Genomic DNA, 24496 nt, shown 5'->3' with positions numbered 1-24496 from the left:
CCATTCAAGTTGACCTCCTACTGAGAAGGATGTGGTGTTCCAAGTTCTTGATATCTCACTCACATATAACATATTGGTAGGAAGGCCTTAGATACATTACATGTAGGTACTTTTGAAGAATTCCTTATAGATTATAACTCTCTAGTTATTGGAGATGATTCCCTTCACTTTAACATCCTAAAATCCTTCACCTTGCTATCACTCATGCACCCCAATCTCATTGATTAGTTTATAAAAAGTCAACCACCTAAGATACTATCCTTTCAAAATGACTTTGAGATTTCTTGCTACCCTAGTTCCATTGAGCTTGTAGTCTATTCAACCAGTGAACCAACTATCAACATGACAAAAAAAAATCAAGTACATTAGTCACAAAATAAATAAAACAATATGAAAAAGAGGCACTCTGATGGCAAAAACCACTTTGTGGTAGCGTTAGAGCCTAAAAATAGTAAAAATCCAAATGTATCCAAAGGTGAAAACCTCTTGGAGGTACCTAAGGATGAGGTACTTGGTAGTCTACCCAACTATTTTAAACATATATCATCAGTATTGATTGAGACTATACATCCTATTAATCTTGATACATAAGAGTATCAAAATATTATACATTTAGTTCAACCTTTATTAAGTGAAGAAAAGGAACAACTCACTCAGTTCTTTATTGAAAAGAAGATAAACCTCACTTGGACCTATGCAAACATGACCAATCTTAACACTGACCTTATCATTCATTACCTTTCTATAACTCTTTGTATCAAGCTCTTTAAGAAAAAATTCAGTAAAATGCATCTGCATGTTTCTCTCTTGGTGGAAGCCAAATTATAGAAGTTATTTAGTGTCAAATTCCTAAGAGCTATAGACTATGCAAAATGTATTTAAAGTATTGTACCTATTTCAAAATATGACAAATCCTTTGTGTATGCACTGACTTATGAGACCTAAATAAAGCTTTCCCTAAGGATGATTTTCTACTCTCTAATATTGACAAGAGAGTGGGAATGACTGCGGTCTATGAGATGTACTCCTTAATGGATGAGTTCTTGCAATATAACCAAACAAAGATAGCTCCTAAAGACTAAGAGAAGAATTCTTTCACCTATGCATGGGGTACCTTTTGCTAGAATGTCATGCCATTTTGGCTAAAAAATACTGGTGCTACATATCAAATGGCTATGACAAACATTTTCCATGACATGATGCATAAAAAAATGGAATATCTTGTAGATGACACTTTGGCTAAGTCTAAGAAAAGGAATAATCATTTTGATGGTTTGAGTTTGATATTGTACCACATGGAACAAATTTAGCTTGGGCTCATTCCTAAGAAATGTGCCTTAGGCATCACCTTTGGTAAATTGCTAGGATACATCATATCTACTAAGGGCATTAAGGTTGATCCTAAAAAGGTACAAACAATTATGAAAATGCTACCTCCTTGTAGTATTAGTCAATTAAGAAGTCTTCAAGGACGTCTTCAATCTATAAGGAGGTATATTTCTCAACTAAGATGATAGATCACAACCCTTCAACAAAATATTGTATAAGGGGTCTACATGTGTGTGGAATAGATAATGTGATAACAACCTTAATCAAATCATGAAATATTTGGCCTAGCCTCCTATACTCATGCCTCCTATTTTGGAAAAGCCTTTAATTTTGTACATCTTAGCTACAACTACTCGCTTAGAGGGCATTACTAGCATAGCACAATGAACATGGAAAGAAGCAAGCTCGTTATTACATCAACATAACTCTAGTTTTTTAATAGGTCAATTACAACAGTATTGATAAGCCTTATCTCGCTATAGTGTTTGCATCCAAAAAGATTCGACACTATATGCTAGTTCATACTACACAGTTGGTTGCCAAAATTAACTCTATTAAGTACCCCCTAAGTAAAGATGCACTCACTGGTTAAATTTCTAAATGGATGATGATTCTTTCCAAATTTGACATTGAATACTTTGCACATAAAGCCATAGATAGACAAGCTAGTACATAGCAACTTGTCGATTTCCCACTTCAAGATAGTGCTGCTATGCGAATAGGTTTTGTAGATTCATCTATCATGTATGTCACTCAAAGAAATTGGAAGATGTTCTTCAATGGATCCCATACTCAAAATGGTGTTGGAGCTGGTATTTTGTATGTTACAACCCATGGATACACTATTTCTAATTCCTAAAAGTTATTATTCCCTTGCAAAAATAACGTAGAAGAATATGAGCCTCTTACAAACAGGATCAAATTGGCTATTAAATGGAGAATCAATGAGCTACATATCTATGGAGACTCACAACCTTTCATAAATCAAATGAACAATGACTATCAAACTATGGATAACAAGTTGATTCCCTACAAGAAGTTGATTGTTTCTTTGAGGAACTATTTCACCTTTGTTACCTTTCAACAAAATCTTTTAGCTAAAAATAAGGTTGTTAATGCTATGGCTACCTTGGTATCTATCTTACAATTGCAAGAACATGAGTCTTGGTTTAAATTCCTAGTGGAAGAGCTATGTCATCCCGTCTATGATTCCCCTAACAATAGAGTCATTTTTATTGTTGTTGGTTGTGAACCATCTTTATATGCCACCATCTATTCTTACCTATGTGACCAAATTATTCTTGGAAGTCTAACCCACAATGAAAACTGCCAACTCATTCAAATTACCTCCTACTATACCACTATCTCTAGTAACTTGTATAGGAAGGGTCTAGACAGAATACTACTTAGGTTCTTAGAGAAGGATCAGTCCAAAAGAGCATTATCTAAAATCCATGACAATATTCGTAGGTTTCACTCTAATGGCTTCACACAAGCTCAAAAAATGCTTAGGGTTGGTTACAATTGGCCTACTATACAAGCTAATGTCATGTAGTATGCGTACTTCTACAAAAAGTATTAACTCCATGGTAATTTGATTCATGCTCCTAGACTTGAGTTGATTCCTTCTATCATACATTGGCCTTTTCAACAATGGGCCTTTGATGTGGTTGGTAAATACATCCTAGTTCTTCTACTGGAAATAAATTTATATTATAGCTCCTAAGGATTTCATTAAATGGGTTGAAGTTATGCCTTTTTCTATAGCTACAGGAAAACATGTTTCTCTCTTCATCCTAAATCACATCATCTTTTCCTATGACATTCCCTCCTCTATAGTCATTAAAAATGGAGGATAATTCAACAATAAGGACCACATACAACGTTGCAAGAAATTTAAGATTAAACAACATTGTTCCTCTATATAGTACTCCCAAGGGAATGGTCAAGTTGAGGCTTTGAATTGGACATTTCTCAAAATCTTACATATAACTATACATAAGTTTGGATGTGATTGACATCTATAGATTAATCTTGCACTATGGGCATATAGGACTAGCATACACATGCCTACTAGGGCTACAAATTTTTCTCTAGTCTATGCTTTTGAGGTTGTTTTACCATTAGAGGTTGAGATTCCTTCCTTGCAAGTCTACATGGAAGGGCTGATTACTAACGAGGACTATAGAGCTATGAGAATACAAGAGGTTAATCTCTTGGATGAATACCACAAGGTTGCTTTTGATCACATGAGAGCATATCAAATTTGAATGTTTGCTAGCTACAATAAGAAAGTCCATCCTAGGGAGTTTCAAGTTGGTGACCTTGTCCTTGGAGAAAATCTGAAGAATCAACAAAATAAATAATAGAAGGGAAAGTTTGAACCTAAGTGGATGGGTCCTTACATTGTTACTACTGCTTTTGGCTTTGGTTCTTATCAACTCTCTACACTTGAAGTACAATAGCTCCCTGAGCCCATCAATATACTACATTTGAAGAAATTCTATTCTTAGTGATCCCATTGCTTAGTGCTTGTACATACTTAATGATTATGAAATATATATATATATATATATATATATATATATATATATATATATATATATATATATATATATATATATGATGCTGGAAAAATCCAAAAATGCAGTTCAATGGTCCTCAAAAATGATCATCTTAGTGAAAACATAGTAATAGGTGCTCTGATGTATCACCAAAAATATCAAATATCTCAAAAATATTAAAAAATCATTAAAGATCCTAAAAAAGAAAAGAAAAAAGAAAACCCTTCTAAGTGGTGAAAACATGGAAATAGGTGCTACTTGAGACCTTTGCATCTATGTCTATCAATATATTGTTTTGTACTCCAAACCATTCATCTCACATTTCTTTACCTTTTCTACCTTAGAACTCATTATTGTCTATGTCTAGGGGGCACATATTGTCCATGCTTATCAAGGTCTCTTAAGTGTTTTAGGGTTTCTTTGGCAACTCTCAAACAATTTTTTTCAACACTTCCCCTTGACATCAAGTGTTTCTCAACACTTATTGGATCCCTTGTCTAGTTTAGGATGTTGCGACATTTCTCACTAGCAGACTTAAGTCTATGGAAGATGATCATGTGACTTTAAGACACACTTAAACTGAAGACTAATAGAGACTTGTTGGCTTATTATCTTTGTGTGTTATTTGTGATGATTGCATTACCAAGTTTTCCATCCCTAATAGTCTCTCATAGATGTCATGAACTATAGGATTGGGAGCATGGGGCATTTTCCCTTTAATTTCTATCTGTAGGTGTACTTTGTTAGATCTTAAGTGTCTTGAGTATCTTGCTTGACCCACTTAACACTTAGGATCTTGAACATTACATCCTTGTCTTCTTTTTGAAAGTGCGTTTTTATGTTCATCTCGACATTTTGTCTTGATGCAAGCATAATCTTGCTATACTAACTCTGGGGAATCTAAATGCACCCTCATCTTGACCTTTTCATCTTTGATGGATAGGATAGATTCCCATATACCTATCTAATATAGATCATATTCATATCCTCGTAGTTATACTAGTGATGATTGTATAATTTTCCAATGTCCCTAATAAGGCTAAATGATAGAAAAGATACTACTTATATAATCCTTTCACATGCACTTTGCATACTAGCTTGCACTCTAGGGTTCATTCTAGCTTAAGTTTACACTTGAGTGTTGATAGAGTCTTCTTTATCTTTCATGGACACGTTAGTTAGTTGTGTTCATCTTCTTGGTTCTTCTCAATAATATCTTCATCTTCCTTTTGGTCTTGTCACTCACTTCTTCATCTTTATTTTCCTATCACAAGGGAGTTAATATTTTCGTCACATCTATCTACTTTTTTGGATCCCTTATATACTCTTTTGACCTATTTTTAACCTAATGTGCCTTAGCGGGTTCTAATGCATCCTAACAGGTTGTAATGTGTCTTAGTGGGTTTTAGGAGTACTTAGGATCCATTAAAATCCCTTAGAACACACTAGGACTTATTAGGATTCCTTAGAACACATTGAGACAATCCCTTAGGATACCATAGGAACCTTTAGGGCACATTCAAACCCATTAGTGTGTGATATACCCCTTAATGTATCCATATGTATTAATGGTTTCTAATCTATCCTAACTAATCCTAATATAATACAAGGCATCATACTAGATCCTAGGACCATGTAGGTCTCATTATTAACACTTTAGGAGATATTAGTTTTTCTTATGACGGTTAATGTACTCTACAGTGTCATAATGGGTTCAAATATATTATAATGTGTCCTAAAGGGTCCTAAGATGACATGTCTCATTAAAAATCTTTAGGAAACATTAGGAACCATTAAGACACATTAGAACCAATTAGTACATCCTACACCTATTAATTTATTCTAAGGGTATTATTGGGTTCTATGGGTTCTATTGTGTCCAAAAGGGTCTTAATGTGCCCTTAGTTATCCTAATGGATCCTTAGAAGTCTTAGGAACACTTATGTCCCATTAAGACACATTAGGACTTGTTAGGACACATTAGGCTCCTAAAGTGTGGCCTACAATGATTAATGTGTTCTAAGAGTTTCTTAGAGGTCCTAATGTGTCCCAAGCGGATGCAATGGGTTCTAAGGTGTCTTAGTACCTCTTAGGACCCATTATGCCCCCTTATGATACATTATAAACCATTAGGGACCACTAAAATCCTTTAATGTGTCCTATGCATCTTAATGTGTTTTAAGGGGTATTGATGGGAGTTAATATTTTTTGGTGTCCTTATGTTGTATAAGGGGTCATACATATTCTTAAGGGGTCCCAGGACCACTTAGGAAACATTATGCCACCTTATGATGAATTAGTATTCCTTAGGACACATAAGAGGCCTTAATGAGTTTTAATGTGCCCTAATGGGTTTTAATATGTCCTAATGGGTTCTAATATGTCTTAAGGGGTTTTAATGAGATTGGAAAGGTTTTTTGATCACAAAAGATCAATTACAACTCCTTAGGACACTTGAGGGCTCATAAAGACACATTAGAACCCTAAAGTGTGTCCTACAAAATTAATGTGTTTTAAGGGGAACTCATGTGTCCCAATGTGCTTTAATGAGTCCTAATAGATCAAAAGGGGGTTTAATGGGTCTTTTGAGTTCCTAGGACCACTTAGGCCCCATTACAATCCATTAGGACATATTAGGACCCATTAGAACATAGTAATGTGTTTACATCCCTTAATGTGTTATAAGATGTACTAATATTTTCTAATATGTCTTATTGGGACCCTAATGTATCTTAAGGGGTTGTAATGGGTTCTTTCCTTAGACCACTTAGGTATCATTATTAATGTGATCTCTCTCTCTCTCTCTCTCTCTCTCTCTCTCTCTCTCTCTCTCTCTCTCTCTCTCTCTCTCTCTCTCTCTCTAGAACACTATTGTTCTTAATTATTGGGATGGAGGGGTCAGTACAAGAGATATAGGGTAGTGAGGGGCAAAATAATCTAATTCTATCCATTTAAATCCATATGAATGAGTGTTCAAAATATTTCCTTGGTAATTAAGTGAAAGCCATCTTCCTCACCTACCACTGACAAGGGACTCTCTCTCTCTCTCTCTCTCTCTCTCTCTCTCTCTCTCTCTCTCTCTCTCTCGGTTAAACACAAATGTCAATTACCAAACTAAATTGTTATGTAATGTGAAATAATCCTTAAACAATCATCTACTAGTGAAGGGCTTAAGATTACAATCAATAGTCTAATGTGAATTATGTTGAAGACAATGTGTTAATTCTTGAAATTTAGATAAGTCTAAAATTTCTTAAAAAGTATGTAGAATCCAAACTATTTATCTTATCTCCTATGAATCTTAAACTACTCTCAAACATCCTAAAATTATATACTTAATATGCAACTTAAGTATAAGAAAGGATTGCTTATATTTAAATGTTACATTTTATATATGGTCCTAGAGCTAAAAAGGATATGGTAGATCCTATTGTGTTTTACTTATCTATTTATAAGTTTTTTCACATATTTATATTTATTTAGGAACTTTACAGAGGGTGTACACATTATAGGGAACACATGCTATGTTTTAAATTGCCAAACCTAAGGCTTGATCAATCCAAGCCATAATATGCATGCACTACATTGCACACACACTTTATTGCATTTTTTGAGGGAAAAAAAGAATGTGTAAATTTTTTGGTCCCTCTTCTTTGTCCACTTACCCAATATACATATATATGTGTGATTTTTATTATCTTGTTTTGTATTATATATGTAATATTTCATCTTACATATACATTTTTCAATATATGTGTTTGGCATTGATCAAGAAGTCTTGATTTGCATTCTATGATAATGAAGACAACCATTTCATTTGTCTTATAGTTGCATGATTGAATAAATTTCATCCACTCATTGAGTTTTTTATTCTTTCCCTTTTAAAATACCTTTTTTTACAAACATAATACCAATTAGTTTGGTATTATTAATTTGTTCAATCAAAGGATAATAATGTCCTCTCGACGCTACATTTTTTCAACAAGGATAACATTCAATAAAATAAATATAGAAGATAATTACAAAAGAAAAGCTCCATGTAAGAGTTGACACACTAAATTTCAAGACAATAATATAGAAAAAAGATATAAAACTAGACATAAAAATGACTAAGAACACATCAATAGCCCCAATATAACCAACCCAATTCTAAGAATTTTTTTAAAATGGTATCATCATCTTATGCAATAACTTAAGAAAATATTACTAACAAATATTATTGGGATAATATTTTCTTGAAATAGAAGCATGGTTTGTTCATAATTAGAGTCATTTTGATCCCTATATTGTAGCTAGTAACAAGAACGTATGATAGTATCATCACAATATCATGTTTATTTAGGGGTAGAAATAAATAAATGAAACTTACACTTAAAGAAAATATTAATAGATATATGCATGGATTCTATATTTTACTATTTGATTGTGTGTTCTATTTTTATTGAATATGAATTTTTTCGAATGATTTTTCTCAATAACTTTAATGATACTTTGTAAAGATAATAAGCATTCACTATTAGAGTAAATTATTTCTTATGAATATGCCAAAAAAATGTAGTGAAAGTTTACCTCAAGTATAATTCTGGCAAAGATTTCACAATACTTCCTCAAGATTCTCTTCATGCTTTAGAAAACAAGAAATGTTAAATTAATAATTAAAAAATTAATTATATATTTTAGAAAAAATATACATATTGATTTTTTTAGTTAGTTTCTAAATACAAAAGGTACACAAATTCTAGCGTTAAAGACTATCATTTAATATATAATTGATATTTATTATTATAAGAAGAGAATTTATAAAAGCATCAAAAAATCTGAAAACTTTATATTATAAAACTCAATGCACCAATAGTTAAGTAGGAACTTACAATAGTTTTAATTAGTAGACATGTCAAATAATATATATTTAATAAAATTGTAACAAGAAAATTAATATTAGTGATCTACTTATTTTATTTTGTTGTGATAGTTTATCAAAATAACATGTCAATAAGTGGCATACTCTTGTTTCATTTTTTGTTCATGATTTAATCCTTATCCATATCTATTTATCTTACATTTATTTAAAAATATTTAGTAATTTTTTATCATTATTATTGCCTCACTTGCATGTACTTCCTATTGGAATAATAACCACAACATCTATTTATTCAATTAACAAGGTTCTAAGATTACTTCATTCACTTAGCTAAATGTATGGATTGTTTCATGTAATCAAGTTAAGCTAATAATAGGTTAAGTTATCTCAATAATTATGATTGTAAAAACTAGCACGTGCTAACTATATTGTGCATTAAATTTGTATCTAGGGTTTCATTCACCCTTTCATAAGGATTTATTCTCTAATTTGTGGAAAATCTTTTGTACAATCAATACAAAACCCTTAGGTTGTATTTAGAAAATTATTATTGCTTCATCCTTCTTGACAAGAAGTATGCATACAAATGATTCATCCACATTCGTGATGGATCTAACTCTAAGATAATTGCTTATGCATATTAGGTTCAAACAAAAGTTTCCCTTGTGCTTGCATCATCCTAAATCCTACTACTTGACTAATAATTTATCAAAATAAGAGTAGCTAAATTTTTAGTTCAATTTTCTTAAAGGTGCAAAATCTAGGATAAAATCCAAGTGTCAAGAAAGAGTTTGGCTATTGAGGAGAGAAATGAACTCCACTATTGTATTAAAATATCCAAAATTCCTAAAATTTCCTTTCCAAATGCAAAAATAAGATACTAACAACTTATAAGAAAAATAACTAGGAAATTTTATCCTTTATCCATTTTATACATTCTTCCAAAAACCCAAACTTTTGAGGACAATGAAAAATTGTTAACCAAATAATACACTTCAAAAGTGTAGCTCAGTTATCATGTTTTCTTCTCTAGTTTTATAACCTGTATGAATGCTTTCATGAGTCACTATGATCCCATTGGCTATTGTTCTCCTATTAGGTATTACATAATTATTTTGGTCTAATGGTGTATATTTTTGGGTGTGAGGGCTAGGAATGTATAATTTAGGGATCCCAACATCCTTGTCTTTGATTATATTTGTCCACTTCTTTATGAATATCAAATCTAGTTATTCTCCAACTGTTTGGAAAGAAACCTACAATAAATTCATCCAAATGTGATCATTTGTTTGGATAAAATTATCAAATGACTTTATTTACCTCTTTTATCAAAAGTTTTTTTCTCACTTTTCAATTTTTTTTCTCACTATTTATTAATGCTATTATAGTATATAAGATACTTTTATAATAATCCTAATAAAAGATAATCCCCTTAATAATACAAATACATAATAGAAATAGATAAATAACAACAAGTTGGAAGAACAAAAGGTTGGCTTCTTATTATATCCAAAAGTATAGATTCACAAATTTTAAAAATAAAATATGCAAAGCAACTTGGTAGTTTGTCTTAACATATTCTGTAAGCCAAATCCAACACCAACATCCTAGAATTGCCATGGGCAACCCTACATGCCTTATTTATTTAGGCAATTTTCCACTACCCAAGAATGTTCTAGAAATTTAACCTTAGAACCTGAGGCAAGCCTAATTTTTTTTATATTTATTACAATAGAGAAGGCCACACAAATTTTATAATGTAAAAGAAATTTTGAAGAAATTTAAGTTTTGCCCATTTCAGGTGGTGCGGCTTCCGAAGACCATAACTCATTGATGGTTTCTCTGATTGACTATTATGACCCATTTTTGGAAATGCCATGACCTAATATAAAAAAAATAAAGTGTAAAAGCTCTAATCATCCAAGATTTAACCCCTTTTTGAAGTCTCTAATGCCTTCAAAACTAAATTGAAAGCTTTTTATACCTTGTTGCCAATACCAAAAAAATTCATTAACTTCAAAAAAAGACTTGACATTGCAATGAAACTTTATTAGAAAGATGATATATCTAAAATGGACTTCCAATGATGAAATTAAAACACTCTAAGCTCAAATGACTAACTTAGTAAGAATAGAAATCATCCATAAATAGTAACTCTACACTAAGATAACCCTTATTGAAGGACAAATTAGAAATTTTATTTGGTTGATATAAGATTTCCCTTCACACAAGATACTCCTACATTAGACACCCAGGGTAATTTGAGATGTGACCTTATCACATCACATGTGTTTAGAGCAAAACCAAGAGAATTAACCTACTCCCTTGTCAACAATGATGAATCTTAAACAAGTTATCCTTTTCATTTGATCGAATATTCTTTATAACTCATGTTCCTTATGTTTCTACAAACATGACTATCAAGATTCCTTGAATCTCCTTTTTAGTTGGAGTAATTGCTAGAATACTCCATTGTGCTTATGTGACCTTATCTTCAATACCTCCTTCATGATACTCTGTCAGGTCTAAAATATTAAATAGTTATGAAATATTCAGATTCACTAGGCAACTCTACTTCATAGATACTTCTTGAATCATGCTTCTTCAGTATCTTGCATGGTCCAAAATTCTTCATCTTTAACTTATTATATGTTCCAACTAGATATCACTCATTTCTCAAACAAACTATGACTTCATCTCCTATCAGCAATTTCTAATGCCTCATTTTCTCATCGTCCTTACCCTTATAATTTGTATAACTTTATTAATATGATTCCTCAATTCCTCACATAATTTATTTTAGTGTTCTACTAAATCTTTAACTTTGACACTACTTGTGTTTCCTTAGTCCATTTTCTCAATTTAGAAGCACTTCTAGGACAACTTCCATATACTATCTAAAATGGTGATTTACCAATGCTCCTATTAACAAAATTATTATATGAATTTTTTTCCTTTGTTAAAATCAAATCCCATCCTTTTGGTTTATCTCCAAACAAACATCACAACCAATTTCACAAACTCTTATTCACTACTTTTGTCTATCCATTAGTTTGTAGGTGATGTGATGAGCTAAACTTTAAATTTGTCTTAATATAAAACTACACTCTTTGGTAGACCATGAAGTCTTACCACTTCTCTCAAAAATAATTCTATTACATGAACAACACCATTATTCTTCTTCTGCAAAATGAAATTTACCATATTTGAAAACTAAGTCCTCGGTAAATGTCCAACAACAAAGTCCATATTGATATCCTCTCATTGCTTCTCACATACAGGTAATGGCTTCTATAATCATGTAACCTACTTGACTCCTTTTTACATCTGACATACTCTACAAATTTGTATGAATTTTGTAGCATCGTGTTGTAATTGTAGCCAGTAAAAATTTTCATTACCCATAAAAATTGTTTTATCGTGTCCAAAGTATCCATTCTTTCCTTTAATATGATTCTCCCTCATAGAACTCCTTAGAATGCACTATTGAATTCCTCTAAATAACATATCATCCTACATGATTAAATTCAACCATGTGGTTTTATCAGAGTAATAAGTTTTGTACAAGATGTCCAAGCTCTACCAAAATCAAGAAATTTTCAATACAAAATCTTGAGTTTATTAAACCCAACAACCTCAATCTGCATATCTTTTAGCCAAATCTATCTCCTGCTAAGAGCATAAATAACCCTATTAGAATTTGCACTCCTATCTTCCAAAAATGTATACATCTTCAAAAGCCTAACTCATTTGAAATGTCATTAATTCAAGTTTCCTTGGCTATTCAAGTATTGCAAAGCTTGATGATCAATATATAAAACAAAACCCTTAGGAAAATATAATATCTCCAATTCTTCAATGCCTAAACTATAGCATGAAACTCCTAATAATATATTTCCTTTTGCATCATTCAACTTCTCTCTGAAGTAGGCAATAAGTTTACCTTCTTGGCTCAAAATAAATCTAATTGCATTACCAATGGCATCACAATGAACTTGAAATACCTTATTAAAATTTGGAAGTGTCAAAATAGGTTGTTCTATAAATTTTCATTTCAACAACCTCGAGGGATGAAAACATAACATTTTGAGCTCCAATAAGCAACTTATAAAAATAGTAGGCCTCCAGAAATAGTAACTTTTCATTGAGAAAACCCTTATTGAAAGACGAATAAAAAATATTTTTTTGGGTGATTCAAGATTTCCCTTCACCCAAGATGCTCCTACATTAGGTCCCACTTGTCTATGCTTTCTTTTTTTATGTAATAATCCTTTTCTGAAAGAAAATTGAACAGATAAATAATAAGATTAAATATAAAAATAAATTAATATAATATAACACTCCTATTTCAAGGCCTTAAAGATATATAATAGAAAAAAATCAAATTAAAGATTTAAATCTATTGACAACAAATCGTGCTCTTATCTATGCTTGAGGAAAAGTGTTGATAGTGTCAATTAGATGAAGAAGGAGACAATAATCAACATGATGAACTTTAGGAAGTAGGGATATAGGAGCATTATCAATTATGGGTGGAGGGAAATCATCAAGGGAATTAGCAATTGCTTGGAGACTGATAAGATCAATGCGTTTCTATCACAAGATCTTTAGAAAGTTGAGAAGGGTTAGCCAGTGGAACAAAACTTAAACCATCTTTATGAAATTTTTGAGAAGGATTAATAGAAATTGTAATACCTTTCTCATTAATATCTAGTCCTAAAGTTTTGAAGCATTATTGAGTGGTGATAGAATAGCTTACATTATAAGTAGTTTATACTGTAGAAGGAATAGATGATTCATCTTGTATGAGCATGCGTGGTATAAGGGGGAATAGTAGAAGGAATATTAACTTTCAAAATAATAGTATTCCCATACTTGAAAGGTGAAGGAAAAGCAATGTTACCAAAAGATCTAGAAGAAAAATCATCTATACAATTTCTAAAATTTGGATCATGGATAATATTTTGGAGATGATTAATTTTTTGATGATTATTAGGAGTTTGATCTTAACTAAGAAGGATAAAGTTAAGAGGGTTGACAACAATCTCATTTATAGATACCCTTATGTAATATCTATATTCCATGCATTTAGTTCAAATATGCATCAAGAAGGTACATGAAATGTTGATAATAATCTTGAAATATTCCTTGTAGAGAAGTATTGCATTAGTTGTCCTCATTATGTTATATGCAAGAATATCATAAAGATATATAAACATAATGAAATGAAATAAACTATAATGTACCTCATGGGTTTAGTGGAGAGAAGAAATAATAAAGGTGATCATATTAGTGATTACACAATACTCTATTTTATAGAGTTTCATGATTAAAAGTATGCAACTAGGGCTCAAAAATAGGAATGTAACAAAACAATGTGAAGATGCAAATAAGATTTTAATACTTATACAATGTAACCAAACAAGGGGGATACAAAGTAGATCTAAATATGAAGGTGCAAAGACTAATATACAACGAGGATCCAATTAAAAAGTTAAATTGCAATGAAGACACAAAAGAGATCACAACTAGAATATCCAAATGTCCACTCAAAAGGTATAACACATAAAAGAAATGAGTTCACCAAAATGTATAAGGTGAACCTATACACACAATGATGAAATATGTGATACAAGAGAGATCTAACTCGATGTGTATAATGTAACCAAGTAGATCTAACACTAAAATTAGAATGAAAATGTAAGAACCTAGATACACCAAAATGTATAAGACATGATGACGATCAATAGTAGACAACCATTTGAAACGTAGATTAGAAGGGGCCGAAAACATTATAACCTCTTTGGAATAAACCTAATTATCACAACTCAATTAGAGGAAGGGGTGCTAATGCAAGATGTAGTGACAATAATATGTATTATTCTAAGGCCCTCTCTATCTATGTAAGAATGCAGGGACGAAAATGTGATGTAAATGAAAGGAAATTCAAATGTATATTTATGCAATAATAAATAACAAGATAGTAGATATAGTGTATCAAAGTAAGTTATATGAAGGAAAGGGAAAGAAGATGGAATCACATTGAGGGTTAGTAGATGAAGCACCTTCATATTTGTAGAAACCTTGTCAAACTATACTAAAACTAGAAATTAATGAGAATATGAAAACCTAATAGATTGAAATTTCTATTGTGAAAATTTGAATGTCAAAGGAATAGGTAAAACATGAAGTTTCCTATACTAGCATAGGTCAATATTGAGGCAACCTATACCCATAATAAACAAATCTAGAGGTCTTGGTACTATACTTGTAACTCTAGTTTTAGATCTACAAATCTAGATTTGAAACTCTATGAATCTATACTTGCACACCAAATAGTAGGGGAAATTCTTGAAGGTTGGAGGGTTTCCTTGGTCAAGCCCCTATTTAGGAATTAACCTTGAATTGAAATAAAATAAATGCTATAATTAAATAGAGATTAAACCTTAGTGCAACATATCATACCATGTAAATATAATTGTCTTTAGTATGTGATCAAGTATGTTTATATAATAGCTTTCACTCAACACAAAATCCCAAAAGGAAATCATGCAAGACAATAAAACCTATAGTAAATGCTAATAAATCACCACAAATATTAAATAGGAATAGAAGAAGATATCTTAGATGTATGAATGTAGATCTCCTCCCTTTATGGCCAATTTTTACATCTCCAATGAAGAAAGAAGAAAGATCTATAGAGGGAAATGCATTCTTGTGTATTGTAATTGTGATTTTTGAATAGAGGAAGCCTCCTTTAATAGGGATTTAGGGGTTAATTTTTGTAAGGGTCAACTATACTAGGTGAGTACAGAGAAATGCCCTTTACTAAGCATCTAAATTTACCAAGATTAACTCCCCAAGGTATAAGTCACCCCATGTATAATATATACAAATATTGATTAATTTTGAGGTAAATAATGTGTGATTCGAGGAAAATTTAAAATTTTGAGGAAAAAGGAAAAAATGAGAGAGAAAATCAAGTGTAAAGGCTTTTGACTCTTCCATGGAGATCTCCCAACCCATGTTTTTGTTTCCTCCATTATCTTATTTTATTGATTCATTATCAACTTGATTAGCTTTATTAATTATGAATAGTGTTGAATCCTTTACTTCTTATGCAAAAAGTTGTGGTTAGGCTTCTGATCAGTAGAATCTTCTTTACCAACTTGTATTCTTCTCCTTCTTTATATTTGCCTATTTGAGAGCTTTCAATATCATTTTAATTCTCTTTTTCTTTTTTGTAGCATTCTAATGATGAGCATCCTTTTGAACCATGTTTAGATCACAAGATTAGACAATCTTCCCCTATAATTGACTAATACATAATATCAAATTATGAGTGTAGTTTAATTGGTTTGGGGACTAATAGAAATCGTAGTACCTCCATATATATCCTATCACACATCTCATATTTTTGATCATCCAATTGCTCATATTCCTTAACAAATTTTCTAATTTTATCCCCTATAATTTTTAACACACTGTTCTTCCAATACTCTATGGATAAGAATTACATTATGATCCATAATGTAACAATCTCTATGGCTTTGTTCAACAAGTTAAAATAGGAGTTAAATCCTATATAAATAATCCCTATTCATCCATCAAGTGGGGTGCCAAAAGTACATCTTTCTTCTTTATATCCATTGACCATAATTCTACCACAAAAAATCCACTAGGTAAAGATTTTGTCCTAGTAAGAGATCCCTAGTTTCTTTCACACCATCTTTATATTTTGGTCTAATGGTGGCCATCCTCCATCACATTTAATGGAGGCACTTCACTTTTTATGATTCTACTATTCAAATATAAGATTCTGAAGTAGGGTTTTTTTAATACCTTTTTTTTTTTGGGCTACTTTCCATTGACTATCTCCATGGCTCCTCCTATTGAGAGTTGCCTTAGTATTCAAGTTTCTTTTCTATTGTTGCACCCTCAAAATCCTACTTTGAAAATATTGTCTATAGTAGTCCTTGTCTTCAAAGTGAAAAGGTTTTTGGAAACACTAGTTCCATTCATCTCTTGTAATATTCTTTAACAAATGTTGATTCCATTTATTTGGATCTTATATTTTTTCATGAAATTATATCTACAAAAGATTTTTTATTCCTATCTGGAACAATCTTGCCTATCAATTACTTCTTGATCAATATGTTACTCTCCCTTCAAAGGGGCTTGTTATAAAAATTGTTCATTCCTACCCCTTCTAGTTTTAAATCTACCTCTACTCTAAAACTTTGATTGAAAACTTAGTACAAGAACCTAATTTGCATTCTAGATTTTTTAATATGTTTCATATCTTGCCTATAGATATGGGAACAATACTCTCTCAAATTTTGACGCCAACTCCTTGACTTATAAATTCATTCTTTGGTCCTTTGTTTTCTTGTAATGCCAATAACTATTATTTGGTATGCCTCTCTTGGACCACTAATCTATGGGTACTAATAAAATTTATCCCTCATCAGTACTATGGTTCCCATAATTACACTTGTGGCCATGCCATTGTTTTATATTACTTCACATATATTTTAAACATATTTTTAATCATTAATATGTCAATTCACATAAATGAATCATTGTACGAGGGAAATAGGTTATAAATGCTTATAATAAAATAGTTTACTAAGTAACAATAAGAATACTATAAATAAATGATGAAAATATTCATAATAATTCCCAATATAAATAAGTACATAAGAACAACCCTAAGTTCATTAACAATACTCTTTAGTATCTTTGATATCCCTTTTGGTAAAAATTATACCATTAGAAGAATTTATTTATTATTATCATGAAATAGCTACATTGTATTTGTTGCAAGCATATTATTGTATACCAAATACTTACATCAATTTTGTCCTCATTCCAAGTTAATCATGAATTAAATTAAGACACCTTTGAACAAAGTTGACCTATTATTTAGAATCTAAAAAAATTATGAGATGCCTCATTTATTTTTTGAAGCTTTTGCTTAGAAATATAGTGACATAAAAATAATTCACATTACCATGTAAGCACATTATATTTATACTCAATCAAATAAAACAATCCAATTTAGGTATGATAAATTCAACCCTTAGAGAGCTAACAAAATCAAGAGAAAACACTCTAGAGGGTAAGATTTGTGTATCCAATATTTGGCTAATAATTTGACTTTACCACTAGTAAAATTTTCAAAATTAAGATTAAAAAAGATAATATCTATTTTAGCTATTGATAGTTAAAGGTTACTACCTTAAATGTTATTTTCATCAACCATATTTTATGCAAAACATTTCTCCTTTTTAGTTGGATTTAGTGGCTACTATCAAGTTAGAGTAGAACCAAATGATTTGGATAAAACCATATTTACATGCTTATGGAGTGTAATTTTAGTTATGTATTGTAGCAACAAATATTGAAAAAGAGCACTTCTAAAAATATTTATGAGATCATGTCATGATTATGTTTAGTTCTATATAGATTAATTCATAATAGATAAAAAAATAATGTTTGAAGAGGATCCATAATGACTAGATTAATTCCTCATAAAATGTGGAGAATAGTAAATTATTTTTGATCCATAATATTTTTTTCATTATGATTTACTATGGTATAATCTAGGAGATTATATAGATCATAGAATAAAAATTAAGTATATCTATAAGAGATTAACATTATCAATAAATTATAACATCAAGATTTTATATTTTGATAAATATTATTTCTTAGATAGTAAAATAACAGTAGTCATCTGATGACTAGAATAAAAACAATGATGGAGTCAAATGTAAGAGGACTAGGAACCTTTTTTTTTAATGTACAAATGGAACCATAATACAATACAGAATCAAATTAAAGAAAGTCAAATAATTATTTTTTAAAGAAAGTGAAGCAACCCATTAGCTTATCAAGTTTGAGGTGAAAATAATAATTCTTCAGTATGTAGTAGTAAAATTAATAAAAAAATTTGGTAAAGAAAAATATTTCTTTTAAACATATATAAATTACAAGCTTACTAAGTTTATATGACCATGGATAAATTCACAAATCAAAATCTAAAGGAATCAAAGTTCTTCTATGTCTATGACATGTCTTCCACTTCTAATAACTCATATTCAAAGTTAAAAGAATCATATATGAAAATAGTGAAAAATTAAAACAAAAATGATTTTCTAGTAAACGTTTTTAAGACTTTCTTTGTCAAAATCTAAAGATAATATTTTCCTATTGTTTAATAGGGCTAAGGTTGGATTAAGGGATAATTTAGAAATAGCCAAACATATTGACCTCATTGGCAATCCTAACATTGTTAAAGTACACTAATTTGTTTTAATAAATCAAATTCTTAGGGAGATCTATACTGCTTTTATAGAAAAAAGAAAAAAGAAAAAAAAGAAGATAAGATGATCGAAAAAGGAAAAATCAATCACCAACATAAATTCTTTCAATTTTATATGAAAATCACAAAAGAAATTAAAAATGTGTTAATATTGTTGAATTTTAGTTATTTCAAAATCTTCCAACGTTTCTTAATATTTTTGAATCATATTATAGTAATTTTATTTTTCAAGGAATATAGCTTATGATTGATTAGAGTAATAGTAACATGTCTTCAACATTGTGGTAAAGGATATCATAATGCAATAAGATACCTCAAGCAAATAATATGGATGATAAAATAGATCCAAAATTAAAACATTAAAGTCTACATAAAAAATCCATATCTAGAAAAGAATCACACATGTTCTTAATTATTTTTAATTTTTAATAGAACTTTGAAAATTATTAAGAATGACATTATATTTACGCTATTTTCATTTTTATTAATTATATTTCTAATAAGGTTTTTAATAAAGATTGTATACTTGCCTCCATTTTAAAGACGTGCATAATCTCATAACAAACTATAGATTTTTTCCTAAATAAATAAAATCAGGGACGAGAAAATGGTACCTGGTATTGGAGTACTCGAAGAGCTGCCCTGATGCAGAAAAAACGATGAGCGCTATCTCCGCGTCGCAGAGAATAGAGAGCTCCTTCGCCTTTTTTATCAAACCCTTCCTCCGCTTCGAGAAACTTACATGCCTCGCTGCGGCTTTCTCTATTTTCTTTAGTTCTATTCTTTCTCTGCCCATTGTAAACCTAAAATACCTGCAAAAGAATTTTTCAAATTATACAAATATTTGCAAAACAACGACTTAAATGCTTTGTTTGTGAAGTGTTTCTGTGAAATTACAACAAATATTTGCAAAGATTTTTAGAAATTATACACTTTCAAATAACTTTAAAATTATGCTAATATTTTTCAATGAAATTCTTGAATTACACAAATATTTGCTAAGAGCTTTTGAAATTACGAATATATTTACAGAGAGCTTTAGTAATCGCACAAATATTTGCAAAACAAACAGAATATAACGATTCCCTTACTGAAATTCAGGAAAATCAAGAAAATGTTGATGCCGGCGACTGAGCCGAGCTCTGCCTATGACCTCTAACCTCTCAAATGCAGCCTTACGTATTCAATCAAAGATAAGATAAGATGCTATTTTCGGTATCTTCTTGAGATCTTTTACAATTATACAAATAGTTTCAAAGATCTTTTGAACTTATACAAATATTTTCGAAGAACATTTAAAATACGCAAATATTTGCAGAAATTACACAAATATTTGAAGAGAGCTTTCAAAATCAGTACAAATATTTGCGAAACAAGCTGATCTTAGCAATTACCTTGCAAAAATACAGGCGCTCTCGCAATGACCTCAAACCTTTCAAATGCAGCCTTACGTACTCAAGCAAAGATGAGATAAGATGCTATTTTCGGTAGCTTCCTGTCTCTTTCGCAGGGTAGAATTCGAAAAATAGAATTCCGGATTTGCCTGAAGTTGCCGCAATTTTATTTCGGAAATGTTGTGCGGCAAGATGGCCCCTGGCCAGATGAAAAGCCATTTTAAGCTCTCCAAATACAGAATCGAGAGCAAGTCGTCCGGATCGAATCTTCACCATCCACGTCTGGCATTGTACAGTTTCCATTAATGGCTGAGAAGAAAATATGCGGGGGAGGCTGTATGTTAAGGGTTGTTGCGGGTGTACCCTAAAAGTCAAGTTCCTTCATAATTAATGGCCGCGCAAAATCGCAGTTGATAAAACTTTCTCTAATGGCTGTGTTATCTCTCACCAGTCACGGTCAGTCAGTGTTCCATCACATTCCAAGCGGCCGTATGCAATGAATCTGAGCGCTTCCAGTGCCCGGAAGACCACAACATATGTATTGCTTCTAGTGGTCCCAGGAACTTATTACGTGTTTAACTGATGTCCCAGGAACCAAAAAAGAACGGGGGTTGACCCCAAGTAACAAATAGGCTGAACAATCAGCAGAACAATCAGTCAGAGGTAACCTCCCAATTGTCCATCCTATGCTATTTTTAAACTTCAAAAAACAAAATTTGTCGACAACATGATTAATAGTACTATCGTACCTTAGACTAATATCCATTAAAGACTCTAAGATGTAACAGCAACTCCTATACAAAATGGTGCTCTTAATCAACATAATCTTAAAAGCTAAGACCCCATGGGGTATCAAGTTCAAAATACTACGCATAAAAAAACTACACATACAAAACACTAGAACTAGGGCTAATTGCTCTCTTCTTGCCCTTGCTTATCATCATTTTCCTCAACAACATCCCTGACCGCATCCTCCCCCTCACCCTTAACCAGTTTGTCTAAGATGGTCTTTAGCCAGTCCTTCGCCAGAAAGCCATAGATGGATTGGGTGGTTTCAGTAGCTTTGCCCAAATCCTTCTCCTCCTTCTTGACTTACATGAAGTATTAGGTTGTGGTTGCGGAGTGCATGACCTTGGTGGAAAACTCCACCAACATTTCAAATCACTGGAAGATGCCAATTTGATTATCAACTAGGTCCTTTATAGAATGTTCCAGGCTTTCAAGTTTGGCCTTACTATGGCTCTGCTTCCCTTTCTTCCCAGTGTCTTTGTTGAGTTCTTTTCTAGGGGAAGTGACGTCTTCCCCCCACTTCTAGCTGGAGTAGCCTCCAGGGTGTCAAAGATATGAGAAGGGCTGAGATGGCTAGGGGCAGATTGAGGTAATCTCTTTTTTCTTGCGGCTTTGACATCACCATCAGAAGACTCATATGTGGAATCTTTTTTTTTTCTTAGAGGGAGGGCTTGAATTTATCTAATTGGAGGTACTTATTGGTTCTCTTGGTGCTTTGTGTCTCCTTCTTAGTATCTGAGTCCAACTCGATGAGGCTGATTTTGGCTTCTGGGTCCATTTTGACTTTTGGGCCATGGGTTTTCTTGAACTTCTTATGGCTAGGCCCAAGTCCAAGGTCCAAGGAGACTTTGGGGTTCACTAAGGCCAAAGAGTTAACCAAAAGAGGTGGATTTTGTGCTAGGTGTTGGATATACAACTTGGTCATAAGCCCCTCGTGGATAAGGTAGAAAGTTTTACCCTCCTCATGTTTTCTCCTAGCCTTAAAAATAGAACCTTCCAATGAATGCATAGTAGATGGTGTCCCAAGGCTTAGGGAGGGCTTCTCGTGAAAATCTCTCTGCACATTTGCGTTGGTTCCTCCTTGAGTTTGAAAATTTTCCACAAACTGGGCTCCTCATTAACCTTAGCATGCCTTCGCCATTTCTTTCCTTCCATGGTGAAATCTCCAGTCCTTGCAATGGTTTCCTTAGAGATTTCAAATTCCATACCATTGACAGTCACCTTTCTATCCTTCCAAGTTTGGAAGAAATGCATCGAGACAATCTCATCAGGCTTCCCCATTCCCTCCATATACGATAAGAGGCCGCCTTTCTACAAGTAGAGCATCATTGCCTCACTACTATGGATGCCCTTCTCCACACAAATTGGTTCTATGTGATCACGAACACCCATGTCTTCACCCAAGTTGACAACCAAATCTTCAGACGACACAACCTCTTTGCAAGTATGAAATATAAAATAAGAAGCCTGAATGATAAAATGAAAAGGCATTGCATAGTCATCATAATTCTACAAATTTTCCCAAAAGACAAAAATCCATCCTTCGTGGCTCTTTCCCTTCATAAATGACTGATGCTTATTGTAGTTAGTGCGGGAATACAATAAGTTGTCATTATGATTATTAGTAGGCCATTTTCTATATCTCGCCAAATCCCCCCTCTACTTCCTTTTACAACAGTAATCAATATTCAAGCAATTGAGACATTAATGCATATCCTCATACTATCTTTTCAAACAAGCCCTTTATGGATCGTCTTGTCCTCACGCCCTTGTGGAAAAAAGATAGCTTGCCACCTATTTTGGTTCATCATATGACATTTTTGAAAGTATTCTCCCTTTCCATCACCACTTGTGTTGATGATCCAAAAATATTCTGACATCCTCCCATTGCATCAAGTCCCTAACACCATGGCCAAATTTGGCCAGCTCATCTACCATGCCATTCCTTTCCTACTATATGTGCACCACTTGGATGTCATGGTAATCTTCCAACAACCTTCAAATTTCCTCGATTATGAGTTTAATCAACTAGTTACTCTATCCTTCTCCCTTACTGGCCTTAATGATAAGCATAAAATCCACCTCGATGGCAAGCTTATTGACCCCCCGAGCTCTTGCAATCCTTAGCCCCATAGGAGTGCCATAGCTTCCACTTCATTGTTGGAGCCTCCATAGTTACCAGCATAGGTGACCACCATATTTCCCGTACTATTACGGAGGATACCTCCTATTGTGGTGCTGCCCATCATGGCCGAATTGTCAAATTTTAGTTTGAACCAAGATGGAGGGGGAGGGAGTCATGTCGTCTTGTTCCTAGCCAAGACTTTAGAATTGTCAAATTGTGCCATGATTGATTCAACATTCCATGTCGAAGCCCATTTCATGTCTAGACCACCTAGGGGATTCAGGGGAGGGGGATGGGGTTTCCAACAACAGATCCCATTGCATTCTTTTACTAGCCTAATAAGTTGTTGGGCCACCCCCACATTGGTATTGGCTTGTTCCTTAAAGATCCTATTGTTCCTTTCCTTCCAGATATGCCAAGTAACATATGGGGGGATAATTAACCATAAGTTTCTAAGATAAGGATACACCACCAGCCCATTCCAATGAATAAAGTATTTCAATTCATTCTCCATACAGCATTGGACCTCCCATAGGGACAACTATGGAAAAGGGGTAGTGGATAAGCAGGTGTGGAATGGATTCTGCATCTTGAAGAAATAAAATACAATAGTTAGCGAGTTGGCACCCTCTACACTGTAGGTTATCAATGGTGAGGATCGATCCATACAAAGTTGCCCACTAGAAAAAAGTTATCTTTGGTAGGATCCAAGGGTGCTAGGCCTTTTTTTCCAATTAGCCTAGGAAACCATCTCCCCCATGAAGCGTAGATAAGCAGACTTAACTATAAAATTTCTCAAGGGTGTGAGTTTCCACACCAAAGATTCCTCAACCAGATCAATGAGGATCCTATAGGTATGAAGAAGGTCATGTAGCTCCCAAGAAATTCCCAAATCAACAGGCTCAAGGTTTTGGATAGTGACCGATTGTCTTTCAAGGGTGATGAAGTTTCAAATTCTAGGGCCATACAATCTAGTGCACTTCTCCCATAGAGGTAGGAACTTATTGTGCATGAAAGGACTATCATGAATCCATTGATCCTCCTAGAAATCAATAGAATTACCATTCCCTATAATCTAATGGCACCCCTTTTTCAGGATCTTTCTAG

The 24496-nt window shown here is 32.5% G+C and overlaps 1 protein-coding gene across 1 annotated transcript in view; it reads right to left on the bottom strand.

The window, feature by feature from the left end:
- The window catches only part of LOC149533960 (MADS-box transcription factor 22-like), a 153086-nt gene extending 130532 nt beyond the window's left edge, over window positions 1-22554 (bottom strand). Inside the window, exons 1-6 of the mRNA XM_089805938.1 lie at window positions 22371-22554; window positions 20924-21038; window positions 20625-20839; window positions 20441-20513; window positions 19696-19893; window positions 8463-8517 (exon numbers count right to left, since the gene is read on the bottom strand). Coding sequence (XP_089662064.1) covers window positions 8463-8517; window positions 19696-19893; window positions 20441-20513; window positions 20625-20839; window positions 20924-21038; window positions 22371-22554 — 840 coding nt within the window. The remainder of the gene's footprint in view (window positions 1-8462; window positions 8518-19695; window positions 19894-20440; window positions 20514-20624; window positions 20840-20923; window positions 21039-22370) is intronic.
- Between the last annotated feature and the right edge of the window lie 1942 nt (window positions 22555-24496).

Source organism: Cupressus sempervirens, chromosome 10 (assembly GCF_028749045.1).
Source record: "Cupressus sempervirens isolate cs-2001-9-10 chromosome 10, ASM2874904v1, whole genome shotgun sequence".
Taxonomy (NCBI): domain Eukaryota; kingdom Viridiplantae; phylum Streptophyta; class Pinopsida; order Cupressales; family Cupressaceae; genus Cupressus; species Cupressus sempervirens.
The sequence above is the reverse complement of the archived record's forward strand: the minus strand, read 5'-3'. Positions and strand labels throughout refer to the sequence as shown.